This window comes from Hippopotamus amphibius, chromosome 9, assembly GCF_030028045.1.
Source record: "Hippopotamus amphibius kiboko isolate mHipAmp2 chromosome 9, mHipAmp2.hap2, whole genome shotgun sequence".
NCBI classification, from domain to species: domain Eukaryota; kingdom Metazoa; phylum Chordata; class Mammalia; order Artiodactyla; family Hippopotamidae; genus Hippopotamus; species Hippopotamus amphibius.
The window spans coordinates 79,386,075-79,401,996 of NC_080194.1; the positions used below are offsets into that span (position 1 = coordinate 79,386,075).

The 15,922-nt window shown below is 51.1% G+C and overlaps 1 protein-coding gene across 9 annotated transcripts in view; it reads left to right on the top strand.

The window, feature by feature from the left end:
- The window catches only part of NFRKB (nuclear factor related to kappaB binding protein), a 35,236-nt gene extending 20,196 nt beyond the window's left edge, over window positions 1-15,040 (top strand). For 7 of the 9 annotated variants that reach the window (XM_057695395.1, XM_057695397.1, XM_057695396.1 and 4 more), the window contains 12 exons: window positions 1,644-1,704; window positions 2,111-2,285; window positions 3,258-3,364; window positions 4,223-4,346; window positions 4,531-4,610; window positions 4,694-4,914; window positions 5,013-5,280; window positions 5,899-6,111; window positions 8,190-8,957; window positions 11,660-11,766; window positions 12,477-12,612; window positions 12,724-15,039. In XM_057695395.1, coding sequence (XP_057551378.1) covers window positions 1,644-1,704; window positions 2,111-2,285; window positions 3,258-3,364; window positions 4,223-4,346; window positions 4,531-4,610; window positions 4,694-4,914; window positions 5,013-5,280; window positions 5,899-6,111; window positions 8,190-8,957; window positions 11,660-11,766; window positions 12,477-12,612; window positions 12,724-12,849 — 2,386 coding nt within the window. In that variant the 3' untranslated portion in view covers window positions 12,850-15,039. Of the gene's footprint in view, window positions 1-1,643; window positions 1,705-2,110; window positions 2,286-3,257; window positions 3,365-4,222; window positions 4,347-4,530; window positions 4,611-4,693; window positions 4,915-5,012; window positions 5,281-5,898; window positions 6,112-8,189; window positions 8,958-11,659; window positions 11,767-12,476; window positions 12,613-12,723 lie in introns of all 9 variants that reach the window. The other 2 variants (XM_057695401.1, XM_057695400.1) reach the window with 2 other exon arrangements.
- Window positions 15,041-15,922: the final 882 nt, after the last annotated feature.

The window sequence follows — 15,922 nt, forward strand, 5'->3', positions numbered from 1 at the left end:
CTTCTTGTGGTTGTCCAGTTTTCCCAGCACAGGTTATTGAAGAGACTGTCCTTTCCCCGTTGAGTATTCTTGGCTCCATTGCCAAATATTAGTTGACCACATATGCAGTGGTTTATTTCTTGGCTCTCAGTTCTGTTCCACTGGTTAATGTATCTATTTTTATGTGAGTACCTGTGCTATTTTGATTACTGTAACTTTGTAATGTAGTTTGGAATCAGCAAGTGTGATGCTTCCAGCGTTGTTCTTTCTCAGGATTGCTTTGGCTATTGTGGTTCCATACAAATTTTAGGATTTTTTTTTTCCTTTTTCTGTGAGAATGCCGTTGGAAGTTTGGTAGTGATTTCATTAATCTGTAGATAACTTTGGGTAATCTGGGCATTTTAACAATATTCTTCCAATCCACAAATGTCTTCTTCAATTTCTTCTTTCTCTAAAAAGTTTTGTAGAGATATTCCACCTCCTTGGTTAAATGTATTCCCAAGTGTTTTATTGCTTTGTTGCTGTTGTATGGTTCTTTAGTTAGATTCTTGAACACCAGCCCACAGGGCCAACCTGAATGTGGCAGAACCATTACATAATAGAACTCAATTTCTTGATACTTAGCCTAGAAAGCAGAAAAATCACCTCTGTCATCTTATAAATTTGAAGTCCTTTGTTCCTCTAAAGGTGAATTTTTTGTTGCTTTTAGATTAGGCTTACTTAGCAACAGTACTGAAAACAGTAGGAAAAAACAATGTCAGTTTCTTTCACACCTACCCAGTACCTTTCTGGATTTCTAAGACTCATATAATTTTGGAAATACCAGTGGGAGCTACTTTGCAGGAACTAGAAAGTGGGCTTTTCTTGTTTTTCACATTTTTTGGCTGTGCTGCACGGCATGTGGAATCTTAGTTCCCCTGCCAGGGATCGAACCCATGCCCTCTGCATTGGAAGTGTGGAATCTTAACCACTGGACCCCCAGGGAAGTTCCTGGAAAGTGAACTTCTGACCTTTGCAAGATTAGAGCACTCATGAACTAATAGATTTGCAGCTTGTGTTGCAAAAAGGGCATGGTTCTGGGTGCTGGAGAAGGGGCGATGGACCCCGTGGTTCCGGGTGCTAGAGAGGGGGTGATGGACCCGCTGGTTCCAGGTGCTGGAGAAGGGGCGATGGACCAAGTGGTTCCGGGTGCTGGAAAGGGGGTGATGGACCCAGTGGTTCTGGGTGCTGGAGAGGGGGCGATGGACCCAGTGTTTCTGGGTGCTGGGAAGGGGGTGGTGGAGCCAGTGGTTCCGGGTGCTAGAGAGGGGGTGATGGACCCAGTGTTTCTGGGTGCTGGAAAGGGGGTGATGGACCTACTGGTTCCGGGTACTGGAGATGGGGCGATGGACCCAGTGTTTCTGGGTGCTGGAAAGGGGGCGATGCACCCCGTGGTTCCGGGTGCTAGAGAGGGGGTGATGGATCCGCTGGTTCTAGGTGCTGGAGAAGGGGCGATGGACCAAGTGGTTCCGGGTGCTGGAAAGGGGGTGATGGACCCAGTGGTTCCAGGTGCTGGAGAGGGGGCGATGGACCCAGTGTTTCTGGGTGCTGGAGAAGGGGTGATGGACCCAGTGTTTCCGGGTGCTGGAGAGGGGGCGATGGACCCAAAGGTCTTTGTGTTCCAGAAGAACTGACTATGTGGTGCGGCCCAGCACGGGAGAGGAGAAGCGAGTTTTTCAGGAGCAGGTAAGAAAAAGCTGGAGCCCAGTGTAAATCTCTGCATCTGTGAGCCCACGTGCAGAGAAGCTCTGAGCCTGACTGTCCTTGAGTCCAGAGTTTTGGAAGCAGCTCACACCCTTAACCTTAGCTATTCCATTGATTGGGATTGCCTTTTGGGGCTGGAGAGGGTGTGAGGAAGGGAATGAAAAATGTGTTGGTGGTTTTTCTTTACAGAACACACTTTTACCTCTTCATCCTTTGCTAGTGACTGGCCTTTGGGGACCATCTTTCTCCCACTGTGGTCGGCTCAGTGTTCCTAGTGGAATAGCCTGCTTGCTTCTTGTTTTAATCTCTCAGGCCGACCCCTTACTGTACAGAGTGGCTAAGGAGAACCCCCTGACTGACTCAGGAACCTCGTCCCTTCTCTTGGCAGGAGCGTTACCGGTACAGTCAGCCCCACAAGGCGTTCACCTTCCGCATGCATGGCTTCGAGTCCGTGGTGGGGCCCGTGAAGGGCGTGTTTGACAAGGAGACCTCACTCAACAAGGCGCGGGAACACTCCTTGCTGCGCTCTGACCGGCCCGCCTACGTCACCATCCTGTCCCTGGGTGCGTGCCTCCTGTCAGCTGTCCTCCCCTTGCCCCCTACCCCTACAGCAAAGGCTGGAGGGTCAGTGCAGCTCCAGGAAGCTTTGTAGTTTGGGACACGAAAGGAGGGATTCTTCCCCAGAGATTGACATGGACTCCATGTTTCATCCCTGGGGTCTGGGCTCACATTTATGTTCCTTCAGGAGTTGGTCACAGGCTGTTAAACATTTAGCTTAAGTGTTGGAATTTGTTTCCTCCAGACTAGGATTCCTTTATTTATTTATTTTTTTATTTTATTATTTTTTGGGGGGTACACCAGGTTCAATCATCTGTTTTTATACACATATCCCCGTATTCCCTCCCTTCCTTGACTCCCCCCCCTCCCCTTGAGTCCCCCCCACCCTCTAGGATTCCTTTAAAGGTGAGGTTTTTAACCTTTTTTGTGCCGGGAATCACTGGCAGTTTGGAACCCTTCTCAGAATTAGGTTTTTAAATGCCTAAAATAAAATGCAGAGAGTTCCAAAAGAAACGAATCACACTGAAATTATTGAAATATTATAATAGGTTTATGGTACAGAAATATGTTTTTGTTGTGATGTTAAGTAACAAGATCTAGCGGCAGGTCTTCAGACTCCTGCAGTTGCCACGTGTTGGTGAGTGGAGATGATGTTTTGAGTTGTCTGCAGCAGCTGTGCTGTGGTAAGAAAACGTCTGATTTCCATTGCAGCATCACAGCACTGCCAACACATGGTTGGCAACATATACCAACAGAGGTTATGCCAACCTTGGTTCACAATGGAAGGAAATGCTGAATTTCAGTTAAAGTGGAAACTTTTTCCTGCCCGAGTTTCTGGACCCACTGGACCCTCAGGTGTCCTGGGCCTTCAGCCTTGGCTGGAAGTGTGAAGGGTGTGGAGGAAGCTGCCCCCAGAGGGCTGTGTCCACCCCCAGGGAGCCCTGCTGATGCACGGACTTTGCTGTTTCTGGTGTCAGTTCGAGATGCGGCGGCGCGACTGCCCAACGGGGAGGGCACACGGGCGGAGATCTGCGAGCTGCTCAAGGACTCCCAGTTCCTGGCGCCGGACGTCACCAGCACTCAGGTAGGCAGGGAAGGGCTGCTCATGTTTTGTTCCAGGATGGATTTAAGGGAGCTTACGAGGAAATACAAAGTAGAATAACATCAGTTACAAAAAACTGATGGGTAGTTCCCTGGTGGTCCAGTGGTTAGGACTCAGTGCTTTCATTGCTGAGGGCCTAGGTTCAGTCCCTGATCAGGGAGCTAAGGTCCTGCACGGAGTGGCCAAAAAAAAAAAGGAAAGAAAAACTGATGGAAAGGAAAGAAGACTGTCTCGAGAAAGGTGAGCAGTGCTGCTCTGCCACCTTGCCATCAGTGAGGCTCTCCTTCTCTCAGCTCACCATCTTCCGGTCACAGCACCTGCATCTCTCAGGACTTGTAGGTTTTTGGTTTTCTGTTTTAAATTAATTAGTTAATTAATTTTGGCTGTGTTGGGTCTTCATTGCTGCGTGCCGGCTTTCTCTAATTGCGGCAAGCAGGGGCTACTCTTTGTTGAGGTGTACGGGCTTCTCAGTTCTGTGGCTTCTCTTGTGGAGCACGGGCTCTAGGTGCATGGGCTTCAGTAGTTGCAGCATGTGGGCTCAGCTGTGGCGCATGGGCTCTGGAGCGCAGGCTCAGTAGTTGTGGCTCACAGGCTTAGTTGCTCTGCAGCCTGTGGCATCTTCCTGGACCAGGGGTCGAACCCATGTCCCCTGCATTGGCAGGCAGATTCTTAAGCACTGCGCCACCAGGGAAGTCCCACCTCATAGTTTCTTGTTTTGCTGGGTGATGGGGTGTGCCACTGGGAGATGGGATTTGTGTATTGGCTGTGCCTCTCACCCTAGGATTTTCCTCTGGAGTCTGAGCGTGTGTGGTGCTTCCTCCCCTTTGTCCTGGGTCTCAGGTGAATACAGTGGTGAGTGGCGCCCTGGATCGACTGCATTATGAGAAGGACCCATGCGTGAAGTATGACATCGGTCGGAAGCTGTGGATCTACCTGCATCGGGACCGGAGCGAGGAAGAGTTCGGTGTGTGTCCCCAGCCAGCTGAGGGCTGCCTCTGCCTCTCTGCCCCAGTTCCACTCTTCTTCTCATTGGCATTCGGGCAGGACACAGCTGTGGAGGCAGGATGGAGCCCTAACTCTTGGTGAGACCACCCTCCGTATTGTGCTGAGGTTAAGCTGTCGCTGAAGCGTCCCCCTCTTGTCCACAGAGCGGATCCACCAGGCCCAAGCAGCTGCGGCTAAAGCTAGAAAAGCCCTTCAGCAAAAACCCAAGCCCCCATCCAAGGTGGTAAGTGACCTTGAGGGATGGCGGCAGAGGGGCCGAGGCATCCCCTGCGGGCCTTGCTCACGCCCCTCCCCGAACTTGTGCAGAAGTCCAGCAGCAAGGAGGGTTCAGTGAAGGTCCTCAGCGGCGGCCCTTCTGAGCAGAGCCAGCTGAGCCTCAGCGACTCCAGCATGCCCCCCACCCCGGTCACGCCTGTGACCCCCTCCACTCCTGCTCTGCCTGCCACTCCCATCTCCCCGCCACCTGTACAGTCGATGAACAAGAGTGGCCCCACGACTGTCTCGGAACCAGCGAAATCCACTTCAGGGTAAGCGCTTTCATTTCCTCTCCAGCTTTCCCCCTCCAGGGTCCTTTCGCAACCATGTCCTAAGTTGACCGTCTTGTTTCCCTGGATGTTCCTCACAGTGTTCTTCTCGTGTCCTCGCCAACGATGCCGCAGCTGGGAACCATGCTTTCTCCGGCGTCCAGCCAGACCCCACCGAGTTCTCAGGCTGCTGCCCGTGTCGTGAGCCACTCTGGCTCGGCCGGACTCCCGCAGGTGCGGGTGGTGGCACAGCCCAGCCTTCCTGCCGTGACCCAGTCAGCGGGGCCGGGGCCAGCGCTGCCGCAGATGCCAGCAGGACCGCAGATTCGCGTGCCAGCCACGGCTGCCCAGACCAAAGGCGGGCCCCAGGTAAGGAGGGATGGGCCCCGGGGCTGGGCTGATGAATCTGCTGGGAAGTCTGGGTCAGGACCAAGGACCTAGGTTACTGCTGCTGGGGTGTAACTAGGGGAACTGCTCATTTAATGTTCAGAGCCTGGTGAGCGAGGCGTGTAAGTTGTGATTTATTAAATACACGTTGGAAATCAAAAGTTTGGGAAGTTCATCAGTTTACCCAGGATTGTGACATCAGGACCCTGGTAGATAGAGGTGGGACGTAAATCCAGGCCTGGGATTCTAGGTCTCACGCTTCTTCCATGGTGCCTCTAGCCTTAACCAGGCCACTAACTGCTGTGCTTTAGACAAGGGTCATGCCTCAGTGTGACCTGTAAGAGGGGTGTAATGTTTGCCCTCAGGATGTAGGGGTGAAATGAGATGTTAAAGGTGAAAGTGTTTCTGAAAGTTAAGATGATCTACCCAAATCTAAGAACTCTACACAGTCCATTTTAGAGCATAGTGAGCCCTTGGCACTGTTAGATTAGAAGCCCCCTTAGAGGAAAGCTTCCTGGGTAGTGACAGGTGGAGACCGCTCCACATGCCGGTCAACTTCGTAGCGTCTAATTAAGCTTTTGGTCTCCTGCCCTGAGCTAGACAGTCGTTGCCACCGTTCCAGTGAAAGCTCAGGCTGCGGCGGCCGCTGTGCAGCGGCCAGGACCCGGGCCGGCAGGTCTCACGGTGACAAGTCTTCCTGCCGCAGCCAACCCCGCTAGCAAGCCGGCCACCAGTTCTCCCGGGGGCTCTGCTCCAAGCACCCCCGCAGCTGCGGTCATTCAGAACGTCACAGGACAGAACATCATCAAGCAGGTAGGTGGACGTCTCTCTGGATGGGTCTGACTCCTTTGTCCGGAATCAAAGGACAGTTGGAGATCTTAGTGGTTTGTGACCCTTGATCCTCAGTTCATGGGTGTTTCAAGTGTGAGTTTTTAGCAAGGGCAGTGCAAGCTTGGTAGATGCCAGAGAGGTTGGTTTTTTTTTTTTCTGTTTCTTTCCATGTAATTCAGCATTTTGTAGCTGAATTTCTGGATTTGTAGTAGGCTGTTCATGAATTTACTTAGTTAAAACCCTGTAGAATCACTTGAACATCATTCTCATAACACCACGGGCAGGCACTTTTGTTATCCCCATTTTACTGATGAAGGAATGGAACCACTAATGATGAAGTAACATTATGTTTTTCATCAAATGTTTATTGGGTGCTTTGTGTGTGCCAGGCAGGTATTGTGCAGAGAGTTGGGGGTTGAAGGGTGCATCACACAGACTAGGCCCCTGCCTCCCTGAGGCTCGTAGTGTCATAGAGAAGGCCTGTCTGGGGAGAGGGCTGGTGAGAGGTGAGCAAGGCTGGAGAGGGTGCTGGTCCGGGATCAACCATCCCAGGCATGGAAATAGCATGTGAAAAGATCTCGAGTCAGGAATATTTGAGGAACAACAGGAAAGCTGTTGGAGGCTTGTGAGCAAGTGTGAAGGTGTTAGAAGGCGAGGTTGCCAGTGGTTAAGTCATGTCAGACTTTAAATGTCATGGGAACCATTGAAAGATTGTGAGCCAGGATGACTTGACCTAGTTTACATTTAAGGAAACCCCTGCTTTTGTGTGGAATGGACTTTAGCGGCCAGGAGTGGAAGCAGGGAAGCCCGGTGGGAGGGAGTTGCAGCCATGCAGGTGGGCCGTGGACTGGGATTTGAGCAAGGGCCTGGCGGCAAAGCAGTGCAATTTTCTGGTGGTTTGGGGGCAGGGTCAGAAATGACCCTGTGGCTCTTGGCTTGAGTGACTGGGTGGACGGTGCTGTCGTTTACTAAGACAGAAGGAAACACTGAGGTGTGGAGACTGTGCGACAGGCTGAGAGGAAAATGTGGCCACGGAGTCGGCACCAGCATCAGGCGTGGGAGGGGCAGTGAAATGAGGTCTGAGGAGTGACCACTCAGTGGACATGGGTAGGGTGTGAACTTGATTGGATTCACTGGGTGGTGGCTTTGGGGGAACGAGTTCAAATAGAGTGTGAGGTGAGAAAGTGGAGACGGTGAATGTAGGTAATTGTTAAGACAGTCTTGCAGAGAATGGGGAAGTGGAGCTGGAGCAGAGTGTGGGGTGAAGCAGGGGTTGTGCTTTAGAGTGGGGGCTGCACTGTGATGGCATGAGTGGTGCGGTGGAGGAGGGGTGGCTCACGAGATGCAGAGCCCCCTGGGTAGAAGGGTCGCACCTGTTGTACGTGGACATTGGCCGTGAGTTGGAGTTGGCATGTGATCCCGGGAAGCCTGGCCCCAGGGCTCATGCCCTCAGTGCCGGGCCCTGCTGCTGCCTCAGAGTGGAGGTCGGTACAGCCATAGAGATGGTAGGGAAGATATGTACAGGTGACTGTTAGGTGGTAACAGGTGATTACTTTTAAATTTAGAAGTCCTCTACTAGGTCAGAGACATGTAGAAGTCCAGTCGTCTCTCTCTTTCCTTGGGTTCTGTATGCACGGGTTCAAGCAACCGCTAATCAAATTTTAATTTTTGAACCTGCAGGTCCAGAGGGCCGACTGTGCTGCCCCATTTTATGTCAGGGACTTGAGCAGCCATGGGTACCCAGGGACGAATATGTTGATCAGCAAAATGATGTTTATTGATTTACTTTAAAATAATCCAAGTCCTCCTCCCCCCCACCCCGGCCCCCTGAAGAGTGGAGAAAAATAGATAAAACTGGTCAAGTGAGAACTTTCTGAAATTGTGCGATGGGTACATGGATTTGTTAGACTGGACTGTACTTTGGTGAATGTCTTCCATTTTTCAAAATAGTTAGAAAAATACATGAAACCCACATCCCCTGCAGTGGAGGTTTCCCCAGTTACACCCCAGAAGCAGTTCAGCCCCGCGCGCGCCTTCGTCAGTGTTGTTCCTCCCTCCAGGTGGCAATCACTGGGCAGCTTGGCGTGAAGCCCCAGGCGGCCAGCAGCATCCCACTCACAGCGGCTAACTTCCGTATCCAGGGCAAGGATGTGCTGCGGCTGCCGCCCTCCTCCATTACCACGGACGCCAAAGGCCAGACAGTTCTGCGAATCACTCCGGACATGATGGCCACCTTGGCCAAGTCCCAGGTCACCACAGTCAAACTGACCCAGGACCTCTTTGGGACAGGCAGTGGCACCTCGGGCAAAGGCATCTCTGCTACCTTACACGTCACTTCCAACCCAGTCCACGCCGCTGACAGCCCCGCCAAGCCCAGTCCAGCCGGTGCCCCGTCGTCTACTCCACCAGGGACCACCGTGGTCAAAGTGACTCCTGATCTCAAGCCAGCAGAAGCCTCGAGTTCAGCTTTTCGCTTGATGCCAGCGCTCGGCATGAGTGTGGCTGACCAGAAGGGGAAAAACACAGTGGCCTCATCTGAAGCTAAACCAGCTGCCACCATCCGCATCGTGCAGGGCCTGGGGGTGATGCCCCCCAAAGCAGGCCAGACCATCACGGTTGCAGCTCATGCCAAGCAAGGGCCCTCTGTGGCCAGTGGGTCCGGAACTGTCCATACGTCCGCGGTGTCCTTGCCCAGTGTGAATGCTGCCGTGTCCAAGACTGTGGCTGTGGCTTCTGGGGCTGCCAGCGCCCCCATCAGCATCGGGACGGGAGCCCCCGCCGTGAGGCAGGTCCCTGTCAGCACCACGGTCGTCTCCACGTCCCAGGCTGTGAGTAACATCGGTGGTGGAGACTAGCTCTTCTGCTTGGGTAACTTCTCTTGTTGGGAGTGCAGACTAGGAGCCCTGCCTGTCTCCTCTTTTGACCCAAACGGGCTTATTTACTAAAATACTTTGTTTAATTCTGAAGCAAATTTACGAAAGTGTAGCACATTCTCATAAAAGTAAAACAGTGCAGAGGTATGTAGAACAAGTATGAAATTTCTCTCACCACCCTCTGCTACCCCTTTTGTGAGGCTCATTACACGTCGTGTTTTGGCATTTATCCTTCTAGTTCTTTTTCTGAGCGTTTTCATACATACATACATAGTGTAAAAATTCCTATGAGAGACCTCAGTCTGTATACTGTTCTGTGGTTTGCTTTATTTAAGTATTTAAAAATATGTCTTGGGCTTTGTTCCAGATCCTACACAGATACCGTGCCCTTTTAATGATATCCTGGTACCTTGTTAAAAACCATTGCTACAGTGGGTGTTTGTGTATGTGAACATGTATCAGTATATCAGGAGTGGAGGTACACATTGAAAGCTTTGATACTCCAGTTGTATTAGCAAAAAGGCCACACCAGCTTGTACCCCATCGGCTAGTTTCCTGTTTCCCTCGTACCCTAACGTAGTGCTGGGTATCCTGTTTTTTAAAACTGTATGTCCCTGTGTTACTGGTGAAAAGAGAGTTCCTTTTCTGTTTCTGGGTCTTTAGCGAGGGTGGGCATCCATTCATCCGCAGGTTGGCGTGGGCTCTCCAGGGGCGAATGAATCTTTGCCAGTTTTATTCTGGGGTATTTGGCCTTTTCATATTGTGTGAACTGGCACCAGCCTTTGTATTTTCTGCATATTAGTTCTCGTATGTGTAGAAAATATTTTCTTGCAGTCTGTCATTTTTTAACTTTGCATATGATGCTTTTTGCTCTACAGGTATTTTATCTGATTAGATCATCAACATTTTCTTCTTTGGCTGCTAGGTTTCGTGTCTTGTGCCTTTCTCACCCCAAGGCTATAAAGATGTCAGCCCTCATTTTTGTAAAATATTTTTAGTTAAAAAGAAAGTATAGTTGATAAATCCATTTGGAATATGTTTTTGTGAATGACATGTGGTATAGCTCTCATATTTTTCATATTATTCCAATATCTTTGACTAGTATATCTGTTCCCCACTGACTTGAGGTACCACCTTTATCATAAACCAAATTCCTGTATCAACAGGTGTGTTTTTGGGTGCCCGTGTTTATTCTTTATCCTCTAGATAAGAGGCACTGTTCTGTATGGTGGGTGCATCTGGATAGTATAACATAGAGTTTACGTTTCTAAGCAAGCTGTATAGTAAAACCTCACTAACTTGGATAAAATCCAGAGTGAATGAGGGAGGAGGACCTACACGGTAGTAAAGCCAGCCAGCCAACCCTGAAGTGCAGTGTGGCATTAAAGGAAGTGTTTGTTTAGGTTCTTATATCAGAGACGTTAAAATAAGGAAGCTAGGGAACGGCACTTACTTGATCCGCTTTTGTTTCTCTTGGGTCCTTCTGACACAGAAAGGTGTATTCAGCGGCATCTACCCTGTTGTCATCGATCAGGGCAACTATAACCCGGAGAGCGTTTGGTGGGGCAGGAAGTACTGAGTGGTGCTGTCTGTCTAGGCCGCTGACTAGGCTACTTCATGGAGGGGCACTCGGTCTTCGGTGGACGGCTGGTCTGAAGTGTTCTCAGCACTAGGGATTCTTAAGGTGACAGTGCAGCCCTAAGTAGGCTCCCCTGGAGGCACCATCTGGCTGTGTTCTCTTGTGCACAGACATATTTCTGTGCTTTCTAAGGGGCTACAGTTGAGTCAGCTGTGGAGATCTGTGTGGGGGCCCTGGGACACAGTTTTCCTCCTGAAAACCTGGCTTCTTAGAATCAGCTTGCCCGTATGAAATGTTGATTCCTTTTCTTTGCATCTTGTCAGCCACCCCTCTTTGAATCATTTTTTAAAGTCAAATTTACAGAGGATCTTACTGTATATAAATTTTATTATCAACCAAGGGTTAAAAACTAGGCAACCTAAAAACAGGTGGATGTAGTGACCTAACCCCAGCCATCCTGAAATCCCCAAGACGGCAGGCCTTTCCAGCTCCTCTTATGTTCCTTTGGGCCTTCTTATTAGCTGTGTGTTGGACTTGTCACTTGGTTGAGTTTATTATTAGTGTCCCCTGACTGACCTCCCTTATATCTGGGGAAATAGCACCTGGGAATGTGCCCTGCTGTGTGCCCCCCACCAGCGCACCTGCTCCAGGGGGCAGCAGTTATGCATCTACTGTATTCACACCTGAATGCCTCTGTCCTTGCTCAGCTCCACCGCTCGGCCATGGTGTCCCCAGTGTCAGGGGTCCCTTCTGTGAGCTCACGTTCCTGCTGTGCTCAGGTGAGCACACACTTTCCTTTGTGGCTCAGGCACGTGGTTTATCCTGATGTTGACAGCTACATGTGGTTGCTCTACTCCTGGTGGCAGGGAAAAGGAGGCTCACAGGCCAGATGACCCCTCAGCAGAGCACGTGAGGCCTCACCGTAGAGCAGCGCAGCTCTGGGAGGGCTGCCTGGGCCCCAGCTGCAGGAACGCTGGGCCCCGCAGAGGACCCCTCTGTTCTCGTGGCCTCTGGGTGATGCTGGGTGGTGGTCCCTGTCTCCTTCTATCCCGTAAACCTGGTTGCTTTTTCTCTTTAGGGGAAGCTGCCTACACGGATCACAGTTCCCCTTTCTGTCATTAGCCAGCCCATGAAGGGCAAGAGTGTGGTCACAGCCCCCATCATCAAAGGCAACCTTGGAGCCAAGTAAGTGCTGTGGTGAGCGGTGGGGGGAGGGCTGCTGGGGGCTCCTGGACTTGGGGGGGGGGAGGTGGGGATGGGGGAGGTGGCTGGTTTTCCAGGCTCGTTTGTTGTGCTCAACAGTGAGTCTTGAGCACCTTGCATTGTTTTAGGTGCTGGGGACACGGCAGCGATTAAAATAGACAAAAGTTGGTACTGCCTTCAAGCTTATACTGTAGAGTGAGTGGGGAGAGGAAGAGTGAATTACAGTACTCTGTGGGGTGGTGACATGTGCTGTGGGGAAAAGCAAGGGAGGGGACAGAAGGTGCTGGGTGGGGTGGGTGGTCCCCAGCGTGGGAGTTAGGCAAGGCCTCGCCTCGACGTTTGAGCCCTGGGGTGTGATGGCTCAGAGGTGGGGGCCTCCTGGGGGCCTGGTATCTGACCTAGATGAGGGTGCAGGGCATGATGAGATGAATCTGCCGGGCTCAGGGCAGCTGCCGTGGAGCCAGGTTTCAGGTTGGTAGCACACACCTCCCGGGGCCCGTCTGTTATTCCTGCTGCTCATGGAGCAGACGCAGGGCCTTTTCATCCAAAGCACAGGAGCCTTTGGCCTTGCTCTTTTCTCTGACACGGAGCGCATAGAAGCTAGAAGGGAGGTGGTCTCAGCAGCTGGTCTCTGTTTCAGTCCAGCGTTTCACCCCAGCCCCGGCCTCACGCCCGTCCCCTTCCCTCCGCAGCCTCGGCGGGCTGGGCCGCAACATCATCCTCACCACCATGCCAGCGGGCGCCAAGCTCATTGCTGGCCACAAGCCGGTCAGCTTCCTCACTGCCCAGCAGTTGCAACAGCTCCAGCAGCAGGGTCAGGCCACACAGGTGAGGGCCGAGCCCCTGCTGCACGTGTCGGGCTGACCACTTGCCTGTGCTGCTCGTCCTCAGCTGAGGGCCGTGGGCAGTCTGCTGACCAGACACTCTTTCTGCAAACAGGTGCGCATCCAGACTGTCCCTGCATCCCACCTGCAACAGGGAACAGCTTCCAGTTCCTCCAAAGCTGTCTCCACAGTCGTCGTGACCACAGCCCCATCTCCTAAACAGGCACCTGAACAGCAGTGATTCTCAGGGAGGAAGATGGCGGCCACGAAAGCCACACCCAGTTGGCCTCCTGGCTGGAGGAGAGGCGTGGGGTGGCTGCATCGCCCCCCGAGGGGTGTCTGTCTGAGAAAGGCCAGCAGAGGGACGTGGCAGCCTGGATGCTGCTCGGTGGGGGGCACACCATGCCAGGTGCACTGGGATTCTGAGGTCTCCTCTGTCTGGTCCGGGAGAAGCGTCTCTGGTGGGGTCGTGTGAGCGCGCCGTGGTCACACAGACCCAGCTGCCTCTTAGAGCAGGGCACTGAGGACAGGTGGATGGCCATAGGGTGTGCAGACCGTGGACAAGGCTCACCCTCTGCGGGGCTGTCGTTAGCTCTGGTCTTCTCTGTGACTGGTGGTCTGGTTAGGATTTCTGTGTCCGTATTGTTTGATATAAGTGATTTTTTTAAAGAACCTGTTGTACATCTTTATCAAGTAGAAACCTGGGCTTAGCACCCTCACCCCCTCACCCTAACTGATCACTTATTCTTTTGGCCAGAATGAGAGAAAAGCAAGAGTGTTAGTAAGTTGGTGGCTGATGTGGTAACTGCATGGTAACAGAGAGGCTGTGAGGTGGGGGAGAAATGTTGCAAGTGAGGTCGCATGGGTTCCCTGAAGTGCGATTAGTTTGACAGCCCACCTTAAAGACAGGCTGTCAGGATCTTGACTGTAGTCCATACCTTCACCCGCAGACTTAGTCCTCCTTATCGAGCCTGTTCACATGCAAGTCCAGGGCCAGGGAACAGAGCAGGCAGATGCCAGCAGAGATGCAGCGTTTGCAGCACAAGCTCTGTTGCAATTCAGAGATGGCACATTTTGTTTTTTTTCCAGAGCAAGGGTCAGCAAACCATGCCCCTTGGGCTGGCTACGCAGTTTTGTAAATAAAGTTTTATTGAAACACAGCCCACGCCCATTCATTTATGTATTGTCTGTGGCTGCTTTCAGTTAGAGGGTAGAACTGAGTAGTTGTCATAGAGACCACATGACCTCAAGCCTGAAATATTTCTTAGGGGACCCGTTAAGTAGAACTTTGCTGGCTTCTGCTCCAGAGTAGAGGTGGGGAGAAGGTGGGGTGTGTGGCCACGAGGCAGCACCAGCCACAGAGGAGGTGGGTCTGGGTTTACAGTCATTTGCTCCTGGCTGCTTCACGGTTCTCAGCCTCCTTTGAGCTATAGGCAGAGCTCAGAATGATATATAAAATGTAATTAAAAAATGATTATGGACAGTATATGCCTCTTTCGTATTGGAGCAGGGGGTGGGTGGTAAAGCTTTTCTGCAGTGACAGGGCTTCCCTATCTCTCTTGAAAGTATCCAAATTATTAAAAATGCATCCCTAACCCATGGAAATTTAGTGATGATCTTTGACAGGGTCTGGGTGTGGAAGTGGAATTGGAGGGCAAAGAATTGGAATGGCCTTCTTTGGACGGGTTGCTGGATAGAAGTTGAGTGATCAGGCAAGTTTCAGGGGTGCAGAGAAAGAGCAGCTTGCTGGGTACACAGACACTTGATTCGTAAAGCAGTTTTGTAAAATAAAGATGATCATCCCTGTTTAACTGTGAGAAAATCCAAATCTGAGTTGAATGAAGTTAAAGAGAACTAAGATGTGAGTGCAGTCTTTCAAGTAAAGTGCCCTTTCTGCTGCCTTCCTGTGGGGAGGTGGGTGTGGTGTGTCCTGGTGAGATGTGGGGACCATCCTGAGCTGGGAGTGGTGAGCCTGGGTTACGAAGAGCAGAGGTGAATTGGTGGGGGTGAGACTGAGCTTTTGGTGGGTGTAGAGGGCTGGTGTAGAAATAAGATTGGTAATGGGGAGAGGTAGAGACTGGGGAAGGAAAAAACTGGTCTTTGACCTGAGTGGAGGAGAGTGCGTCTGCATGGCGTTATTTCCTAGAGCACGTTTCATGTGGAAAGCCCATGTGCTGGTTTCCAGATGAGAAAGAGGGATCCTGGCTCTGGCATTTACTGCTGGTTAAAACAAACCCCTTCTGAATGTACTTAACCAAATGATTTCATAATTTGTTCAGCCTCAACCCTGACACCCACTTTTATTTGCTGAAGTCACCTGACTGCCTGTCTGCTTGGTGCCTGCAGACATTTACATCCTAGCCCACAGGTTTGTTTCAGGATGCCGGTGGTGCGTGTGACCTGGTGCTTCCTGCCTTACCCAGCCTGCCCGTGGGTCCCAGAGGATGGCATCCCCCGCTGGAGCTGCTTGGGTGACACCACCAGCATTTGCACCAGGTGTGGTTCCTTGCGTGCAAGACCTCAGGGGTCTTGTAGAGACATGGTAGCTATTGTGTGTTTTGGGGGAACAATTTCAGAAGAACTTGGTTCAGAGACTAGTGAAGTCATTCAGACCATGTGTCTGAGACTAGAGTTGGTGAATGGCATTGTGATGGGTTTGGACTTTATCACCACATCTAAGAATATTTATGCAGGTTGACCACTTCCATGAAGGTACCCCAAACTATGCTGTCAGGGACATCAGAACAAATTTTAATATTTTGTATTTGACCATCACATCTCAACCCCTCTCTCTGGCGAAGATGCTGTATTTCCTTAAAAGTGTTCTGCCCTGTCCCCCACTTTTAAAATCTAAAATGGATATTTACTGTGAAGGTAAAACTGGGACTAGGTTCCTTCTTGCCACCTCCAGTCCCTAAGGAAAGAACATGTTTTATTTTTTATTTTTAATTTTTTAAAAAATTTGGTCGCACTGGATCTTAGTTGTGGTAGGCAGACTCCTTAGTTGTGACTTGCGGGCTACTTAGTTGTGGCATACAAACTCTTAGTTGCTCCATGCATGTGGGATCTAGTTCCCTGACCAGGATTGAACCTGGACCCCCTGCATTGGGAGCTCAGAGTCTTAACCACTTAGGGAAGTCCTAAGAACATGTTTTATATTAATTGCCAATAATAGAACTTGCTGAATAGAACTTGCTTCATTCAGGACTTGCCGAATGAACATTTAGGTTCCTTCTCTGCAGGCAGGCCAAAGTGAGTCCTGAAAGGGGACCCCCGGGTTCTCTTCTCACAGTTCAGTCAGTGTTTTCAAGTAG